Here is an 18,772-nt window from a genome sequence, read left to right as displayed (position 1 = left end):
CTTATTGGATTGGTCCTTTTTATTTTTTAAAATTTTACTTATTGAGAGAGAGAGAGAACACAAGCAGGGGGAGCAGCAGGCAGAGGGAGAAGGAGACTCCTCACTGAGCAGGGAGCCCAACACAGCCCAACACAGGGCTCCATCCCAGGACTCTAATCATGACCTGAGCTGAAGGCAGATGCTTAACTCACTTGAGCCACCCAGGCACCCCTGATCCTTTTATTATTATGGAATTGTCTGGTCTCAATACATTCTTTGTTTTAACTATTTTGTTGGATATAAATACTGCTACCCCAGCTTTTTTCATTTCCATTTGCATGGAGTATCTTTCCCATACCCTCAACTTCCAGTCTGTGTATGTGTTTGGGGCTGAAGTGAGTCTCTTGTAGGCAGGCTCTGGACAGGGTTTTTGTTTTTTTTAAATCCATTCAGTCACCCTGTCTTTTGATTGAATATTTAAACTCCCTAAAATAATTATTGAGAGGTCTGTACTTATTGCCATTTTGTTCATTGTTTTCTGGTTATTTTTATAGTTCTGTGTTCCTTCTTCTCTTGCTCTTTTCCCTGTGACTGATGACTTTCTTTAGTTTTTTTGATTCCTTTCTCTTTAATTTTAATGTATGTTATAGGTTTGTGGCTTATGGTTTCTATAAGATTCTTATATATAATATCCTAAGCATGAAGCAGTCTCTTTTAGGTTGGTGGTTGCTTAAGTTCCAACACATACTAAAAGCTACACTTTTACTTTGCCCTCTCTAAATTTTATGTATATGATGCCATATTATACATCTTTTTGTGAATTCTTTAGATACAATTAGTTTTACTGCTTTGGTCTTTTAACTTTTATACTAGCTTTATAATTGATCTACTTACTACCTTTACTATGTATTTGCTTTTATCAGTAAAAATTTTTCCTTTCATAATTTTCTTCTATTTACAGCCTTTCCTTTTTTACCTAAAGGGTCATCTTTAGCATTTCTTCTAAGGCTGGATTAGTGGTGATGAACTCCTAATTTTTGTTTGGTAAACTATCTCTTCTTCAATTCTTTTTTTTTTTTTTTAAAGATTAAAAAATTTTTTGTCAGACGGAAATCACAAGTAGACAGAGAGGCAGGCAGAGAGCGAGAGGGGAAGGCAGGCTCACTGCTGAGCAGAGAGCCTGATGCGGGGCTCTATCCCAGGACCCTGAGATCATGACTTGAAGGCAGAGGCTTTAACCCACTGAGCCACCCAGGCGCCCCTCTTCTTCAATTCTGAATGTCAGCTGGTTATGGTATTCTCAGTTGTGGGTTTTTTTCCTTTCTACACTTTGAATATATCATGCCACTCACTTCTGGACTGCTAGTTTCTGCTGAAAAATCAGCTGATAGCTGTACGGGGCTTCCCCTTTAAATAATTAGTGTTTTTCTGTTGATGCTTTTAAGATTCTTTATATTTGTAACTATTATGTGTCTTGCTGTGGACCGCCCTTGGCTCATCTTCTTTAGGGTCTCTGCTTCCTGGACCTGGATGTTTGTTTCCTTCCCCAGGTTAGGGAAGTTTTCTGTCCCTTTCTCTCTCTCTTCTCCCTCTGGGACCCCTGAAGTGGAATGTTAGTATACATGCACATGCTGTGATTCCCTCTAGTGTATTTTTCATTTTCAGTTAGTGGTTCTTTTTTGTATTTTCTATTTCTTTGTTGAGGTTCTGAGTTCATCCACTCTTCTCTCAAGTCTCGTGAGTATCTTTAACTCTTCATCTGGAAATTCTTAATTTTTGAACAAGAGTTCCTGCCTTTTCATTTTACTTGGGACTCCACAAATTATGTTAGCTGGTCCTTGCTGACACTTACTATTTGTGTACAGAGGCCCTATTAGCTTCACACTGCTTATTTTCTCATGTGAGAAGAGGGGATCTAAATAAGAAAAGGAAAACAGTTATTATTTGTGGGTAACTTTAGAGCAGTTGACAGAGAACGCAGTCCAGATAGTTCTGCGTCTCCTACTGCTTCTCTCAGGATCAAGTGAAAATAAAAGGTTACTGGTGATCCTCAAAGAGCTTTTGTTTATTTGGGCTTTATCTACCAATATTTACTCTATCAAAAATTGGAACTGAGAAAATGTTAAACACAAAACCATGCAAGCACACATTATGGTAGCCATCAGAGTAAGAACGAACAAGGCAAATGGTATCTTTGCATTATTATGAAAATAGTTTTGACCTTTTGAATCTCCTGGAATGGCCTCCTTCCCAACCTGCAGTCCTCAGAACATACTTTGAGAATTGTTAATGGAATTAGCCTTCTAGGAGCTTTAACAGGGTGATAGATATAACATTAAATATTTGCACAAGAAACTGATCTTCTGTGAGTGAATGTCTAATCTGTAGTCTCACAAGACTGTAAAAACTGTGCTCATGTTCCAAACTTCTTCTTAGGAACGTAGGCTCTGCTTTAAAAAAATCTGACAGTAATGCTGAGAGAGGAGTCTGAACAGAACGGTCTTGACTACAGGATGCTGTGAATAAAGCAGTTTGCCTTTAAGCTGTGCTTGTCTTCAAATAGAATCAGTTTACTTTTGGGTGTGGAATTTTATCCTTAGATCATTTATCCTGAAACTTCATCCATCTGGCACACAGCTGAGAACCCTGAGAGTTGGTGTTAAGAGATGTCTGTGAAGACCCAATAAATATCAAGTCTGTCCACTCAAAAGTTCAACTCTTTGGGGGCGCCTGGGTGGCTCAGTGGGTTAAAGCCTCTGCCTTCAGCTCAGGTCATGATCCCAGGGTCCTGGGATCGAGCCCCACATCAGGCTCTCTGCTCAGCGGGGAGCCTGCTTCCTCCTCTCTCTCTGCCTGTCTCCTCTGCCTACTTGCAATCTCCATCTGTCAAATAAATAAATAAAAATCTTAAAAAAAAAAAAAAAGTTCAACTCTTGGACTTAAGTGCAAGTGGCCAGGCCTTCACACCTCTCCTTGTGATAGAGCTCAAATATTTGTAAGGAGGGAAAATAATGATAAACAAAATGCAAGGCACAAGGCTCTCTGGGGAAAGTTCCTATTAAGGATACGGTCCATATCCTTATTTGGAAGGTCGGTTTGAAGCCCAGTACCCACCATGTGCCAGGCATTGAGCAGTGGAGACGGGGACAAGAGAGTTACGTCTGCTGGTCTCCGTGGGGTGGCGGTGACAGTCCCGTGCACAAGTAGCTGCAGTAGGAAGCGGAACCCAAGAACAGCACTGGCAAGAACGGGGTGCGTTAGTGCTGTTAAACGGTTACCTCTTCAGAGAGAGAGACTTTTACAGCGTCGGTCCGCTGACTGAAAGAGCCCTCAAAGGAAATAGTATTTGCAGGGGCAAGGGGACTGCGGGACGTAATTCAGTGGAGGACTGCTTCAACCAGATCGTAAAGGAATGTGAAAAGTGTACTGCAAGAATGGGGGACGTCAAGAAGACTCGTGGCCGGAGACTATGCCGGCGGGGGACTCTGGTAGGGTTCTGGTTTGCCCAACTCTGTGGCTGGGGAAGCTGAGTTGGGTTTTAGATAGGCGACATTTGAGAGGGTTGGAGGCCACCAGAAAAAGGGGTATTTAGAGGCAGAAAAAGTAGGTAGGAGGAAACAGAAAGCTAACTGGTGTTCAGAATATTGCACTACCAGTAGCAGCTGTTTAAAAATTTCACATTTGCTTGGGTAACGTGGAAAAGTCACTTCCGTGGAATTGCTTATCTCCCAAAGAGTGGATATAATAGAAGGAACGTGTTTCTTCAGGAGGCTTTTAATGCAGCTCACTTACATGCTTTGTGCTGATCTAGTTCAGAATTCATTTGCTCTTTTCTTACGTAGGCCTAAGAACAATCTGCATTTGATTAATTTTACAGGTGACATATTTAGCACGTGGCATGCAATAAAAATCACTGAATAAGACCATATACCCCCTGAATATAGACAAATGAATTAAATAGTTTTTAAATGGTTTAACAAATTGCTAGTTTTTTCTTTCCCACATCCCTTACCGTGAAATAGAAGTTTAGCTGCTTTACTGAATCGAGCACAAAATAACAGCAAAATCAGTCACAGAACTGGGCAGCAGCATTAGAATTCAGTCTGAATGGGAAGAAGCTGGCAAAACCCAGAGGTATTTGAAAAGCTAATACAAATTAGTGGGGGGAAAAACCTATAGAAGCAGCCCTAATTTTACATACCCCATAGACCAGTAACAGCTGCCCAGTTATTTTGATGCTGGCTTCGCTATTTAAACACTGCTGGCTGTTGTCACGTTTGTAGGCATCTTAGTATATTTAAAGCTCCGACTATATTTCCCTCTTTTCCCGCTCCCCTCATCTTAACTCAATCTAATTAAGAGGCCAGCATTTTGAAATAGTCATTATTTCCTTTAAAAAAAAAAAAAAGCATACAAACATAGTGATCCGAAGGGGCACGTGTACCCGAATGTTTATAGCAGCAATGTCTACAATAGCCAAACTATGGAAAGAACCTAGATGTCCATCAACAGATGAATGGATAAAGAAGATGTGGTATATATACACAATGGAATACTATGCAGCCATCAAAAGAAATGAAATCATGCCATTTGCGACGACATGGATGGAACTAGAGCGTATCATGCTTAGTGAAATAAGTCAATCGGAGAAAGACAACTATCATATGATCTCCCTGATATGAGGACATGGAGAAGCAACATGGGGGGTTAGGGGGATAGGAGAAGAATAAATGAAACAAGATGGGATTGGGAGGGAGAAAAATCATAAATGACTCTTAATCTCACAAAACAAACTGGGGGTTGCTGGGGGGAGGTGGGATTGGGAGAGGGGGAGGGGGCTATGGACATTGGGGAGGGGAGGCAAACCATAAGAGACTATGGACTCTGAAAAACAACCTGAGGGTTTTGAAGGGTCAGGGGTGGGAGGTTGGGGGAACAGGTCGTGGGTAATGGGGAGGGCACGTTTTGCATGGAGCACTGGGTGTTGTGCAAAAACAATGAATACTGTTACACTGAAAAAAATAAAATGAAGATAAAAAAAGCATAAAAGTCTTTAGAAGCAGCCAATACTATGGCCATCTTCAAATATGAGGAAACCATGATTTGAGGTACGGGTGTTAACCTACGCTGAAAGTCTGTTCGCTTCATGTTGCAGCATTTGTTTAGAAAAAATGAAAACTTTAGTCTTACTTTCAAATTGAAAAGTAAGCAGAGTAGCTGCTAATTTAATGGATACACTGAGAATTTGCTGAGAATTTCTAAAGGAGCTACCTTGGAAGTAAAACAGAAATGAGAATATAGGGGTGCCCAGCTGGCTCAATCGGTTGAGCGGCCAACTCGTGGTTTTGGCTCAGGTCATGGTCTCAAGGTCTCAGAATCGAGCCCTACTTTTACTCCATGTTCAGCAGGAGTCTGCTGCTCTCCCTCTGCTCTGCCCTGCTCATCCTCCCCTAAAATCATTTTTTTCTTTTTTTTTTTTAAGAAATGAGGATCTATAATTGGTGCCGTATTAGCTAAAATGTTGTGAGCTTCTAAACAATCTGGGATGACACAACTGATTGTCAATCCCAGCCATGAAGTTTGACTCCAAATATTCACATATCATAAGTTTCATCTATGATCCTTTCCCTCTGAATAAAGAGGAAAATGTTGGGAGTTTGAATACCACATGGGTGCCTAGAAGCTCTGACACCAGGAGCAAATTATTTGGTCTCTTTGAGAGTCATATTCTTGAAACTTCAAAACACATTGTAAGCTCTAAATTTATGATTTTTTTTTTCGAGATTTTATTTATTTGAGAGAGAGACAGTGAGAGCATGAAAGGGGAGAAGGTCAGAGGGAGCAGACTCCCCATGGAGCAGGGAGCCCGATGTGGAACTCGATCCCAGGGCCCTGGGATCATGACCTGAGCTGAAGGCAGACGCTTAACCAACTGAGCCACCCAGGTGCCCAAAATTTATGATTTTTTTTAAAGATTTTATTTATTTGATAGATCACAAGTAGGCAGAGAGACAGGTAGAGAGAGAGGAGGAAGCAGGCTTCCCACTGAGCAGAGAGCCCGATGCGGGGCTTGATCCCATGGCCCTGAGATCACGACCTGAGCTGAAGGCAGAGGCTTAACCCACTGAGCCACCCAGGCGCCCCTAAATTTATGACTTATAGTAACATTCTCACTCCTAATCAGCTAAATCGTATTTAAAAAGTTTTCTTCTCTCATAAATGCTGAAATTCACTGTAAGGGTATAAAAATAAATGTAACTAAGTTATTAAATAACTATTTACATTATCTATTTAATTAGTGTTTTGAAACAAAACCTCAGAAAGCTTGCAAGTCTATTTTTATAGGCTGGTATACTGCTTTGACCTTCTAGAACATACAGACCAGGAATATCTGAAGCCTGGGGAGGGCCTGACACCTTAAAATGCAAACAGATCTACAACAGCACCTGCACACACTGGTAACACAGAAGGGTCAGGATCTTCCCTTTCCACTCCTAAAGCAAGTCAACAAGAAAAATGTTTGAATTTTAAAGTTAAGAAATAGATACATACTCATCATGAACAATGGTGGGGCCATCCCTTGTTAAGGCCTCTTCCTTGATGACATTGATCAGTTCGAAAGTACTGCTGATGGGGGCATCTGGGTTAGGCCATTTGGGACACTGGAAGTGCCGAACCTCTAGGACGTAGTCATCCTGTAACCAATACAAGAAGTCACAGCCCGTCCTTTAATTCCTGACACCTGTTAATGTGTGGACTAGAACTTGCTCCTGAGAAAGTCCGTATTAGAGATAACTGACGAGTGCCAAATAGTAGGGAGGACTGACTGCCTGCCCTTAAAAAATGACCAGGCCATGATAGCAGAATCTTATTTTTGTAACTTAAAATTTTAAGTGACAAATTATAAGAGACTTTATATAACCTATTTATCTATACATTTAAAGGAAAAAAAGACCCAGTTAAATCATCATTTAAGTTATTAATATAAGATAGCGCCTGTCTTTTCCACCCCATAATAAGTTATTACATATCAAAATGTCATTTCCTACTAAAAAAAAAAGTCTTACTATCATCATTTGTAACACATTGCAAGGTTTACATTTCTGGAGGCAAACACAATATTGAGCTCTAGTATATTGTTTTCATAATTAGGTCAACAGTCCTATTTGTATGCATGCTTAATCAGAGGAACAGTTACATTTCATCTACCCAGCTGCAAAAAGCAAATATTTGAAGGAAGGAAAAAGTGAAATGAACATATTTAAAATTAAGTCATACTCAAATGCCTGGGCCTGTCTCGAGGGTGGCAAGTGACTTTATTACTACTTAGAAAGATGATGCAGGGCCCAGGTATGGCTGTTACTGAGAAATGGAGGCTTAAGTTACCTGTGTAGCTTCAAGGATAAAGTCATGGATGATAATTTGTTCTTCATTAGAGAGGCACAGTCTGTCTTTGCTGATAAGGGTGACGGTAAAGGCCTCACAGTTCATGGATTCTTCTCGACTTGGCCAGTATACAAATTCATCTTCTGCCTATGAACCCCCCAAAGAACAAATTCCTCTGCAGTGCTGTCAAACATTTGTTTTTTCATTTTCTTGCAAATTGATGCATAATGTTTGCCACCTCCCATACCTCCCGAGGCACCATTTAATCATGGCCGCTTCACCAAGTCCAGGGGTGATTATAAAATAGACTCAGTAATAACGGTTTCCTAGCAGTTCCCACAGAGGTCACTGTAACAACCAAAAATGCTCCCTCTAGAGGTGATATATTAAAATTAATTGACCTAGATCCTGTTTTCATTATTTTTTTTCCACTATGATACATTACAGAACATTTTTCACCTGGCGTTAGTATATTATTTCACAGTTGCTTAAGTAACTAAGACATCCTAGTTTTTACTTCCTATGGATTATGAAAACAGTTCTACAGGTGACGAGCATTTTGGCCAGTAATTTCATCAATATTATATTATTTAATTTTTGCAACATATTAGAGAGGTAAAGGATTTTTATTATCGGTCTTTACAGAGGAGGACATCAGGACTCAGGGAAGTCCATACGTTGTCTGAAATCACACTATTGCTAAATGGTAAGCAACAGAACCTGTCTGAGAGAAGTTATGCATCAATAAGCTTATGTTGGCATGGAGTACAAAGTGCTCTTTCAAAGACAAGTTAATCTATCCATGTTAGGCTTCAAATGGAGATTAACATAGAAAAAGGCTTTCAGCCTTGAATCAGGCAAGCTTTAAATGTTCATCTATTTTAGGATTAAAAATAAATATTCAGGCGTGGTATTTGAATTCCATCCCTGAAAACTGTGGAGGCCTAAGAAAAAGTTAAGGGGTACACAGGTTGGAGATTTTGTGAGAAATACAGTGATTAGGATAAGACCCCAGCCCCCCCACTGCCATGTCTCTTTCTCTCACCAGTTCAAATGGCAAACTCTACTTTGCCTGGCATATCTGTATTTCGATGGGCATTTTCCTGAAAATGCTTAGATACTACTAGTGAAGTCAGAAATAATTCTGAATAATGTTCAAAACAAAGAAGGTTTTGTTTAATCTTACACTGTTGCATCAGAAATGAGCCAACAGTCCAATAAGACTTATCACCCTTTCAAGTTTCAATATAGCTTATTGCCAAGTACATTTTTATTTTTAAAGCTCAGCATAAGGGGAAACAGATTAGCAATTGGGTTTAGTCTATACAAAAGAAGTCTGTAACTGTCAGGGGTTTTAATACATTTTGTCCAAGGAAATGGAAGTAAGACCCTTTTAACAGATATTAAAGATGTAAGGTAATAATGGACACGGCCTATACATTTAATCGATATGCACAGACTAAGCACAGAATTTAGAATTGGATGTGATCCTGAATAAATTAATCTGGGCCTTAATTTCCATATCTGAAAAGTGGGAATAACAACATTATGTACCTCCAAGAAGTTAACACGAATCGTACATTATCAAATTGGCCTAGTAACTGCCGAAAGGATTTTATTAACGGTAGAAGAAAGGCAAAAAACAAAAACAAAAACAAACCCCCCAAACCCTTCTGAATACACATAGCAAACGAGGGAATAACTGATTATCTTCAAAGACTATGAAAAATACATGCTGCTTCTTAATTCAGCAGCAACTCCGGGCTCATGGTTATTTTGCTTACAAATATATTTGTAGATCAAAGATCCCTGTATTTTTAACAGTGCTTTCTGAGCTAGGAACTAGTGACTTTGGGCTACTCACAGCATCATGGTCTTGTCAAGTTACAGCAGTGATAAATAATGAAGCTAACAAAGGGAATCTACATACTTAGGAAAAATGTGCACTAATAAATCTGACTTTCATCCCCGGAGCTGAGAATGCAGACATGCAGGATTCCAGCCAGGCCTCCCTCAGCCTGAGACACTGCGATGACCTGTTCTGGGGCAGGTCAAGGTCCTCACTGTCTGCAGAGCAGGCAGGGACTCAGGTGGTCCAGCCTCCCCAGTACAAATGAGCCTATGTGATCGATGCTTTTGGTGACCGTCCTCTGGTAAGTGACAATAACAAAATACTGACTCATCCAACAAATGAACGTTTTAACAACCCTAAGTGCCTCCAATTTCCACATGCCAAACAGAATAGACCCCTATTGCCAGCTAATTTGAAAATTTACACTCCAGTTTTTAGCTTAAGATTCTCAATTTTGCTGCCATTCTATCATACAGAAGCAGTCTTGGTATTCTGAAGCTGGAGCAAAATGCGACAAAGTGAAGAAGTTCCTACTGCCTGGGCACACAGTCAAATGCATGTCAGCAAGACTAGGGGTTCAATCACAGGCTGTTCTTTCTTGATTAAAAAATTCACTAATCTGATCCTCATGGAAGCAGCTCATTGTTTTTTGTTTTTGTTTTTATTTTGTGGCCTTACATGTCCTCATAATAACTTCTGAACACCCAACTAATTCTGAAAGTTAAGCTCATCTTGATAAATTTGTTTGCCCTTCTTTTATATAATCTCCAGGCAGGGCAGAGGACTCAAGGGAGGAGAGAAGGGGCTATGGCTCAGTCAAGGTCTTAAAAGCACCTTTAAATTGGAACAAAATAGCCTTTGTGTATCTCCTTCCCTGTAATACATCTGCTCTGCCTGTGGAATGGAGGGAGAAATGATAATAATTAATACTATTGATAGAGGGGCGCCTGGGTGGCTCAGTGGGTTAAGCCTCTGCCTTCAGCTCAGGTCATGATCTCAGGGTCTCTGGGATCGAGCCCCGTATCGGGCTCTCTGCTTGGCAGGGAGCCTGCTTCCTCCCCTCTCTGGCTGCTGCTCTGCCTACTTGTAATCTCTCTCTCTCTCTCTCTCTCTCTCTCTCAATCTGTAAAAAAGAAAAAAAAAAAGTAAAAAAAAATAAAAAAATACTATTGATAGAAGTTTACTGGGGGAGGGCTGGGAAACCTTTCTCTAATGCAGGTTGGGACGAACAGAGCAAAAGGATTAAAAGACAGGTGACTCAGGTTCAAATCCTGTCTCCAGTCATTTGTGTGTATGCCCTTAGGCAAGTTACTTCCCTCCCTTCTCTTAGCTGTTAGATGAAATAATAGTACCTGTGTCCTAAAGAGGTAGAGAGGATTGAGATTAAGCAAGTTAATACATGTAAACACAAGTCACACACTCAAATGTTAGCTGCTATTTTGTTTTTCACCAAGCGACATACAGCAACTGAGAGGTCAGGTTAAGGTCGTATGTTCAGTGAGGTTACTCAAAGGCCCTTTTCCAAAACCTACTGCCCTGCCAAGTACAGCATGAAAGAATCAAGTTATGGAGCGGATAGGGACAGTAACTGTGACAATACAAAAGGAACCTGTTCAGACTTAAAGACTAGAGAAGTCTAGATGCCCTCCCTAGCACGCGCACACAGTGAGCCCTGTGGCGAGGTATCAAAATGATGTATGCTTATGGCCTCACAGGCTCATTAATATAGAGCAGATGTGCTTTGCTTACCAAGCTCTGGTTGTCTGGCAGCATGACAATGATCTGTGCATTATGATCCCAAATCATTCGCCAGAAATCTTTCGTAGTATGTGGCAGAGGATGCTGGGTTATAATAAATTCATTGCTCCTATAATAGCCCTTCAGTTAGGGAGATGGAAAATCAGCGGTTACAAACATTTTATTCTGATGTTGTGCTAGTAAAATACGTTCATGAAATAAGACAGCATTGTTCTGACCTCACTTAAACAATTGAAAAAGGCAGTCTGTAGATGTGGCTAATTTTCAGATGTATATGCTAACACGTGTAGATCATTTTCTTTCCACGTCCAATTCCCTTCTAGTACCCCTGCTGTTTTTACTTAACAGCAATTTCAGCATTTATTCAAACACTAGATGGGTGAAATTAACAAGAAAATTAATTCCTTAACAATCACTTTTCTTAAAGTATTTCTGTATCCCCGCTGATTAGCAGTCTTTTGTTAGAGGTCGCTCTCTAATTTTTATATTACACATCGAGAAATTATTTGAAAAAATGAAATCAGCCATATAGGTGGTATCTGCTCTTTCCCACCTTTTAGTTTAATTGAATTTATTTATAATTAACTGTTGGCTCTCACCATGATATAAGAAGCATTAATGTAATCTGTTCCTTTCATTCCAGGCAGCGGTGCAAGACCCACTCGGGCACGCTCGGCTATTGTATGGAAAACAAAACAAACCACCACGTTTGCCTTATTACACACACACAACCAATAATGCTTTCTGAGATTCACCTGGTGAGTAATCTATTTCCCTGGCTCCCCTTTCATTTTAAAACTCACCTATATTTTTAACTGAGCTAAAGGGTCAGCCAAGGCAGAATGGAAATGGAATTCTGCAGTACATTCCCAGAAGGGAAGAGGCATGAGAGGAAGAGAATCTTCCTGTGAGAGGTTTTCACAGCACATCATGAAGAGAACACTCTGTGCAGACATGACAGAGGATGTCAGATAATTTTTTGGCCCTGGTTTGATACTCCTACAATTATACCAGCACATTGTACTTTTTGCTCTTTTGCCATTCCCTTACCCATATTTTTCTCCCCATAATGCACTGAGAAAACCAGGGCCTTTGTCGGTAGAGAGAATCTGTCTAGTGATCACCCATGCTTGTGTCTACAGCACACACGGTATCCACTGCTGGGTCCTGAGTTATTCATACAAAGGTCCCCATCTACCCACCGTGCCTTGATCTCAATAGCCAGAATCATGTGATGATGCATTCCAGTTGTACAGATTAATCGGAGATTCTTAAGATTTCTAGGAGCATCAATGCCACAGTGATCATGGCTTTGCTTTTCTTTTTTTTTTTTAAGTTAAAATGGAGAAGTACTATAATTCTTGAGTTGTGAGGTCAACGGAAGCTAGACTTCATGTCACACTGAAGGAGCAGTTTGCTGGCCCGGACAGCCACCCCTCCCAGTTTGATCACACTGCCTCAACTTTCCTGGCATAACAATTCCCCTTGGTAGTCACGGCCTCTTTACATAATACATAAAATTCAATGAAAAAATACTAACACACTCAACCAAGTCAAGCTGATTTTAAGATCTTACATGGCACGACTGAAGAGTTTCGGTTCTTTTCTTTGTTACACTCTTTCTGAGCACTAAAGCATTCCACGTACTTGGCATTACATTGTGTAACCAGCTGAAAGAAAGGCAACATTTTAGTTTTCATTCATTAACTAACCTTACTGTGATAATCATTTTATAATATACGCAAGCCTCAGGTCATTACTTTCTACACCTTGTACAATGTCATGTATCAGTCACGTCTCAGTAAAGCTGGGAAACACAAAACAAAGTTATAGTTGATAGCATTTGCTTGATGATCTGGCAGACAAAGGTCAGTCACCAATTGGATTACTGAAGAGCCAAAACATTTTTCTATCCCAAAGACTATAATTTTGTGTTTCAGTAGTGGTTACTTCTGTCCCATTACCATGGCTATGTTTGTCTTATTTCTACAGTCAGGCCATAGGCTTCTGGTAACAGGTTCAAGATGGGCAGTAGATATTATTGCATTGATCTGGATTTTTCTGTTGAAAATGTCACTGCTTTTTGGCATTTGTCTTCTGTCATTTCTCCTAGGCACATGAGAGTCAGGTGGATCTACGCAAGGAAAGACTGCTTTGAGGTCACAGGAGCGAATCATGTTTCTTGAACATAACTAACTAGGTTCTCAGTACATTTCTGTTGAACTAAACTAACATTGTTCTAAGGCCACTATACATAGCCCAGTAGTTTGGTTATTCTTGTTCTTCTATAAGTGGTCGAACACTATGTCAATCCTCAGTTTTTGTTTTTTTTAGCGGGGAGGGAGTCCATCTTAACATGAGGGAACAACCTCCTCCAAACACTTTTGTACTACTGTCCGGGGTCTGGGGGTAGTTTTCAAGTTTCTTACTCTTGTTTTTCCCCTTCTACTTAAGTGCTAAAGTGGTTAGTGCCTACCAAAGGACCAGTTACCTGGTCTCCAATGGAATGAAGAGATTTCTTTTAAAAAATTCATCAAAATATGTGGAAATAAATATTGCAGAAATAGAACTTAAGAAATATTGGTCCTTAATTTTTTTTAGGAATTAATTTTAAACATTTAAAATGGGATATAGTATCGTTAATTACCTCAAATGGTTTTTCGAATAGTTAGGATGTTATAAAAGGAGAGCTAGAAATTTAAGATTGCTATGGAATGAAAAATAGATTAAGTTCACTCATTAATTTGCGTGGCAGTCTCATTGATTCAAATGATGGTTTCAGAATCTATGGAAAGTTTTACATGAAAAGTAAGACTGCACAGATTCACTCCATTTTTTCCACCTTGATACAGAATGAGAAATTACATATGGAATAATGCCAAAAAAATTTAAAAGACTATGAGAGACTAATAAATAAGAAAGTACTTAGTAATTTGAGGGACAGTGTTGGAAGGTTTGAATAATGGACTGACCTCTTAATTAATGTCCTTATAGTATTTTTTTGTGTGTTTGTTTTAACTTTTCCCTCAGTTACTTCCATATAAACCTCAAGTGCCTTTAAACGTCTTCATGCCCTTATCCAAGCAAAAGAAGAATCCTTTGGGGAAAGTTAACCTCTCTTGCGTATTCCTTGGTAACTCCTTTTCAATTTCTAAACTATCTGATAGTCTTTCAAATAGATTATTTGTTGACATACTGTCCTAAAAATAAAACCTTCTTAAGGGTAAGATAAGTTAGTTCAGAAAAAATACAGCAGCTCTTTTTTGGACTAGAGTGACCAAATCCAACTATGAGGTCACTGTGGCCAGGGGCGGCTCTTTTTCAGACTAAAGTGACCGACTCCAACCATTAGGTCACCATGGCCGGGGGCTGCTGCCGTTTACGTTCAGATGAAGCGCTAAGTGCTCAGAAGGGAATACCGCACCGCACCATCTGCTTGGATCCCAGCCGTTCACCCGCAGGTGGAAACATTATTCTCTTCCTGCTACATTTGAAGAATATCAACGGTAATGCCTTTTCAGTCTACACATTCATGCCAAAAAGTTATGACCCTCCCTAAACTCAAGCCATTTCTTTACTTCTTTCAGTACACTACCTTGAATTGTTTCTCCAGCCGTGTCTTTCCTCCTACTCCCGGTATGAGGATGCTGTTAACATAGCTGTGCAGCTGATTCGAAGATACTTCGGTCTCCTTTCCTAGAATGGCTTCCAACAAGGCATCATGGATGAAAATGTACTGCTCCTAAAAGGGACAGAATGAGGAGAGCTGGTCAGGGGTAGCCACCTCTATCCAAGTCACGAAACCGACCTCACATCAACGCTGCTCCCGCGGACTGCCCCGTGAACTCCTTCAGGCTAGCCGCCTTGCTCCAATACTCCCTGGTTTATCCCTCATAACTTACTTTTGGGTCAAGACCGTGTTTTTCCATACCATGCCCAATGCAGCAGCAAGCCGTGTAGAAATGTGTTTCACGAAGGCCTTTAGAACCATTCTACTTTTCAGGCCAGACATGTTTAATTCCCCATCACATGAACACAGCACTAGATACAGCTGCATATACTTTTTTTTAAGATTTTATTTTATTTATTTATTTATTTGCCAGAGAGAGAGAGAGATCACAAGCAGACAGAGAAGCAGGCAGATAGAGGAGGGGAGGGAGAAGCAGGCTCCCCATTGAGCAGAGAGCCCGATGCGGGGCCCGATTTCAGGACCCCGAGATCGTGACCTGAGCTGAAGGCAGAGGCTTAACCCACTGAGCCACCCAGTGTTGGTATAGTGATAGAGCAATGACACAGAAGATCCTCGCAGAAAGGGATAAACGGGGAGTCAAAGAATAGTATCATGGTCTGCACAGCTGCTACAAACCTGTACATTCCTTCAGGCCCTACCAGAATGAATCTTCTCCTCCGAACCATTCCACTTTGCTTTAAAGCACACACTAGAATCTCTCAAGAGCCCCTGCAGCCGCTCCTCACCTCAGTCTGGACGAGGTAGTTACGCTGTGTCCTGATATGCTTCAGGAATCCCAGGACATTAACTGTGCTTTTGTCTTTGATCTGCTGCAGCATGCTGTCTATTACGATGTAGGTGCCGGTCCTGCCCACACCAGCGCTGGAAGAAAGGAAGACACTCAGCGGCTACCTTCTGCTCTACTGTGTCATGCATTAACTGTAGACTGGAAAAATTACTAAGTATTGAATGAGCTTAGAAATAACCTTGTTTAGATAACCTAGTAGAGAGCGGACCGATTATTCACTGTGGACAGCATCCAACAACTTCATGAGGACATTTCCCATGAGTCTTGATGGGGGGCAGAGACAGCCTTTTATAAAGACCACAGGAGCTGCAGTGAAATGATGCATGTGTATTTGCTTTCTCAGCCTTGCTTGCTGCTCAAGCCAAGGATGTAAGTCGATGACGCAAGGAATGGAGAGCGACCCTTCCTGGCAGAGCCATCCCCCCACCAGAACCCTGTCTGCTGAGGACCCAGGTAGGGAGTTTCTGTCCCTGACGCCCAAGTTTGTGCCTGGTTCGGGAGCACCCATTATCCTTTCAATAAGTGCCCTTTCTGCACATCTTCCTAGTCTGTTCAGTACTAGAAAGTTTCCATCTAAAGGGTGCCTTCCTTTAGTCAGCCCGGTATGGAATCAGAATGGCATGCCTGCAAACTGGCCTCTTTTATCCACAGTTCCTCATTGTTAAAGAAACACCACTACTCGGGAAGATGGGAGTTCTGCCGTACTGATTAACGGGCTGCTTTTGTCAGAGTCCCCCAGCAGGCTCCCCGCCTCCCACGACCACCCCATTGATACCCCACCTCTTTGACACTTCCATGTCTCTTTTTAGCGACTCCTCAATGGGTCAGCAAAGAAAATGTACTTTTCATGAGGCTTTAAAGAGGAGATGGGTTCCAGCATCTGCCAAGGACTTGCTTTGTGATTGCATGTTATGAACAGCAGCCCAGAAGAAATGCTTAGAAAACGCCATGCCCCTCTGCAACATAGCTCACAGAAGAGGGAGCACCTATTTGAATACCAAAGTTAAAAAAAATTCCAAGAATGTAATCACAAATGAAAGATAATAAAAGTATTTTTAAACTACCTACTAAAGTTGTTTAAGGTAGTTAAGGGAAAAAAGGCCTTCCTGGTGCTTTCACAAAGGTCTTTTTTAGAGCATGTATCAACTAAAAAATTAAAAATCTTTTCACTCCTATAATACCTTTTATTATTTAGAGGAACCCTACAGAGAAGCCACTTATAAAATCTCAAACTCCCTAGTGTAGGAAGCCCTGAACTTGCGTTTAAGGTCAGATTTCTATGCAATAGGAGCAGCTTCAAGATTCCCTATAAACAATGGGGATTTTATTAATAATGGAGGTTATAAAAACTGGAAATGCATTCTTTAAGAGCAGATTTTGTTTTGGCCCCAGAAGTAGCAGGTGACTTCCGGATATTTTGAGAATACAGGGATTTTACAGACCCTAACAGGCTGTACTGGTTCCGGTTTACAGTGGAAGACTCGCGTTTCTAAAAACACAGGGCCGCAGTGGTCCCCATCTTCCCAGCCTGGCTGCTCCAGATGTTGAATCCCAGGAGCAAGAAGGAGAAAGTTGTTGGCCCCACCTGCAGTGCACCAACACAGGGCCCATTTCTGGCGTCCGGGCGGCTGAGGATCTCCTCACGAAGGTCAGGACGGGGAGCGCATACTCAGGAACTCCCATGTCAGGCCACTGAGTGTAGTGATACTGAATCACGACCCTTTCATTCTGACGACCCTTGGGATTTCCCTTCTGACCCTAGGAGAAAGGTGAAAAGAGAGGTCTGTAAGCAGACAGGTGGCATTCTGGATTAAAAAAAATAATGATGAAAGGATGTAGGAAACAGGACCTTCCATTTCATGTGCCCTGAGTACTGTTCCTGAGCTAGGTGCTTCCCCTCGGCAGCTGTCTCATGCCAAGGAAGGGAGATGCTACCTAGCTGTGTGTGAAGTAGCACACGTCTCCTGGGAGAGAAAATGGGGGAAGACTAAACCAGGAAGGAACACTGAATACCAGTGTTTTGGATGTGGAACCATCTCCAGCACTCTGTAATTTGCTTACGCAGCCTCCATGTCAACTTCCTGCCTTGACTCCATCCTTTCTCTGTGGTCTGGTTGACCATCAGGATCCTGAGTGCTGGCTGCTGCTATACGTCCTCCAGAAAGTGATTCTCAGTCTCCAGCGTCAATAATAAATTTACCTGTCACTTTCATAAATGAATTTTTCAGAGCCGTTTTCCTTTAAGTGGCTGAACTTTCTACATTTTTAACTACTATGGATGAAAAATTTCCCCAAACAGGTAACTTGCTGCTGTAGGTTTTTTGTATAGCCAATAAATGGATAAATGCCTGAAAATTTCCAATTTTTTTTGAGGACTCAAGGTCATTAATCAGCCAGAGCATGTAAGGTCTTTGGCCCTGGGCTATAGAAGCCTGATGGCTTTGATTTCTGAAATCTTCTGTTAACCCTCATTTTCCTATCTTTCTCTTTCTCCTTTTTCCTCTTGCACAAAACACCCAAAGTTCCTATTTGACTTCCGTCCTCCGACCTCAGTGGTTTTCAAATAAGGGGGCAATGTTCAAATACCTGAAGGGTTTCCATGAGTAATGGCCTTTGGAAACATAAGCTGGTTATTGGTTGGTTAGTTGAAGCCAGCTAACAGCTCTATTAGAACACAGATAAATATAGTGCTACTTGACTTTTATATACTTCTGCCATTCTAGGGAAAAAAAACTAAACATAGAAAAAGACTGTTAACCTTGGATCACAGATGGATTTTGAAGCCAATGAAATTATATATAAAAATTTGAATAAATGTGAATTCTTCTGGGGCAGGGGGCTGTAGTTTGAGCACATTCTCAAAGATGGCCAAGACTTAAAAAAAAAAAAAAAAATCCACACCCATTGCTATAAACACGTGACAGTCCTAAGTCTTTCTACAGCAATTATTTTACATTTCCTTAATGAACATCCACCTAGAGTTCCTAGTAATGGGGTCATGGTCCATGAACCTTGATAGAACAGCAGATTTTGAACAAAAGAAATTGAGATAACTTGAAAGCAGCATTTTCCACAAAGTGTGGAACTTGGATGTTAACAGTTACATTGGGAAGGGTTATGCTGAGTTGCCTTAGGAAATACTAGGCAAAAAAAAGTTAAAGAGGTTTCTTAACTAGTGTTCTGGCCACTTGTGTGCATTGTACGTATTTCTAAAGGGGAATGCATGGTATGTAGCATTCATTTTCCATATTTATTAAAT

General features: G+C 40.9%; 1 protein-coding gene across 4 annotated transcripts in view; it reads right to left on the bottom strand.

The window, feature by feature from the left end:
• Nucleotides 1-18,772, bottom strand: part of PTPRG (protein tyrosine phosphatase receptor type G) — a 696,945-nt gene that overhangs the window by 7,649 nt on the left and 670,524 nt on the right. For 3 of the 4 annotated variants that reach the window (XM_045990633.1, XM_045990635.1, XM_045990634.1), the window contains 8 exons: nucleotides 17,099-17,271; nucleotides 15,452-15,587; nucleotides 14,571-14,717; nucleotides 12,552-12,645; nucleotides 11,575-11,651; nucleotides 10,967-11,095; nucleotides 7,366-7,512; nucleotides 6,532-6,674 (listed from right to left, as the gene is read on the bottom strand). In XM_045990633.1, the coding sequence (XP_045846589.1) occupies nucleotides 6,532-6,674; nucleotides 7,366-7,512; nucleotides 10,967-11,095; nucleotides 11,575-11,651; nucleotides 12,552-12,645; nucleotides 14,571-14,717; nucleotides 15,452-15,587; nucleotides 17,099-17,271 (1,046 nt within the window). The remainder of the gene's footprint in view (nucleotides 1-6,531; nucleotides 6,675-7,365; nucleotides 7,513-10,966; nucleotides 11,096-11,574; nucleotides 11,652-12,551; nucleotides 12,646-14,570; nucleotides 14,718-15,451; nucleotides 15,588-17,098; nucleotides 17,272-18,772) is intronic. The other variant, XM_045990636.1, reaches the window with a different exon arrangement.

The sequence above is a fragment of the Meles meles genome, chromosome 20, assembly GCF_922984935.1.
Source record: "Meles meles chromosome 20, mMelMel3.1 paternal haplotype, whole genome shotgun sequence".
NCBI lineage: Eukaryota > Metazoa > Chordata > Mammalia > Carnivora > Mustelidae > Meles > Meles meles.
This window is presented reverse-complemented; position numbering and strand designations above follow the sequence as displayed.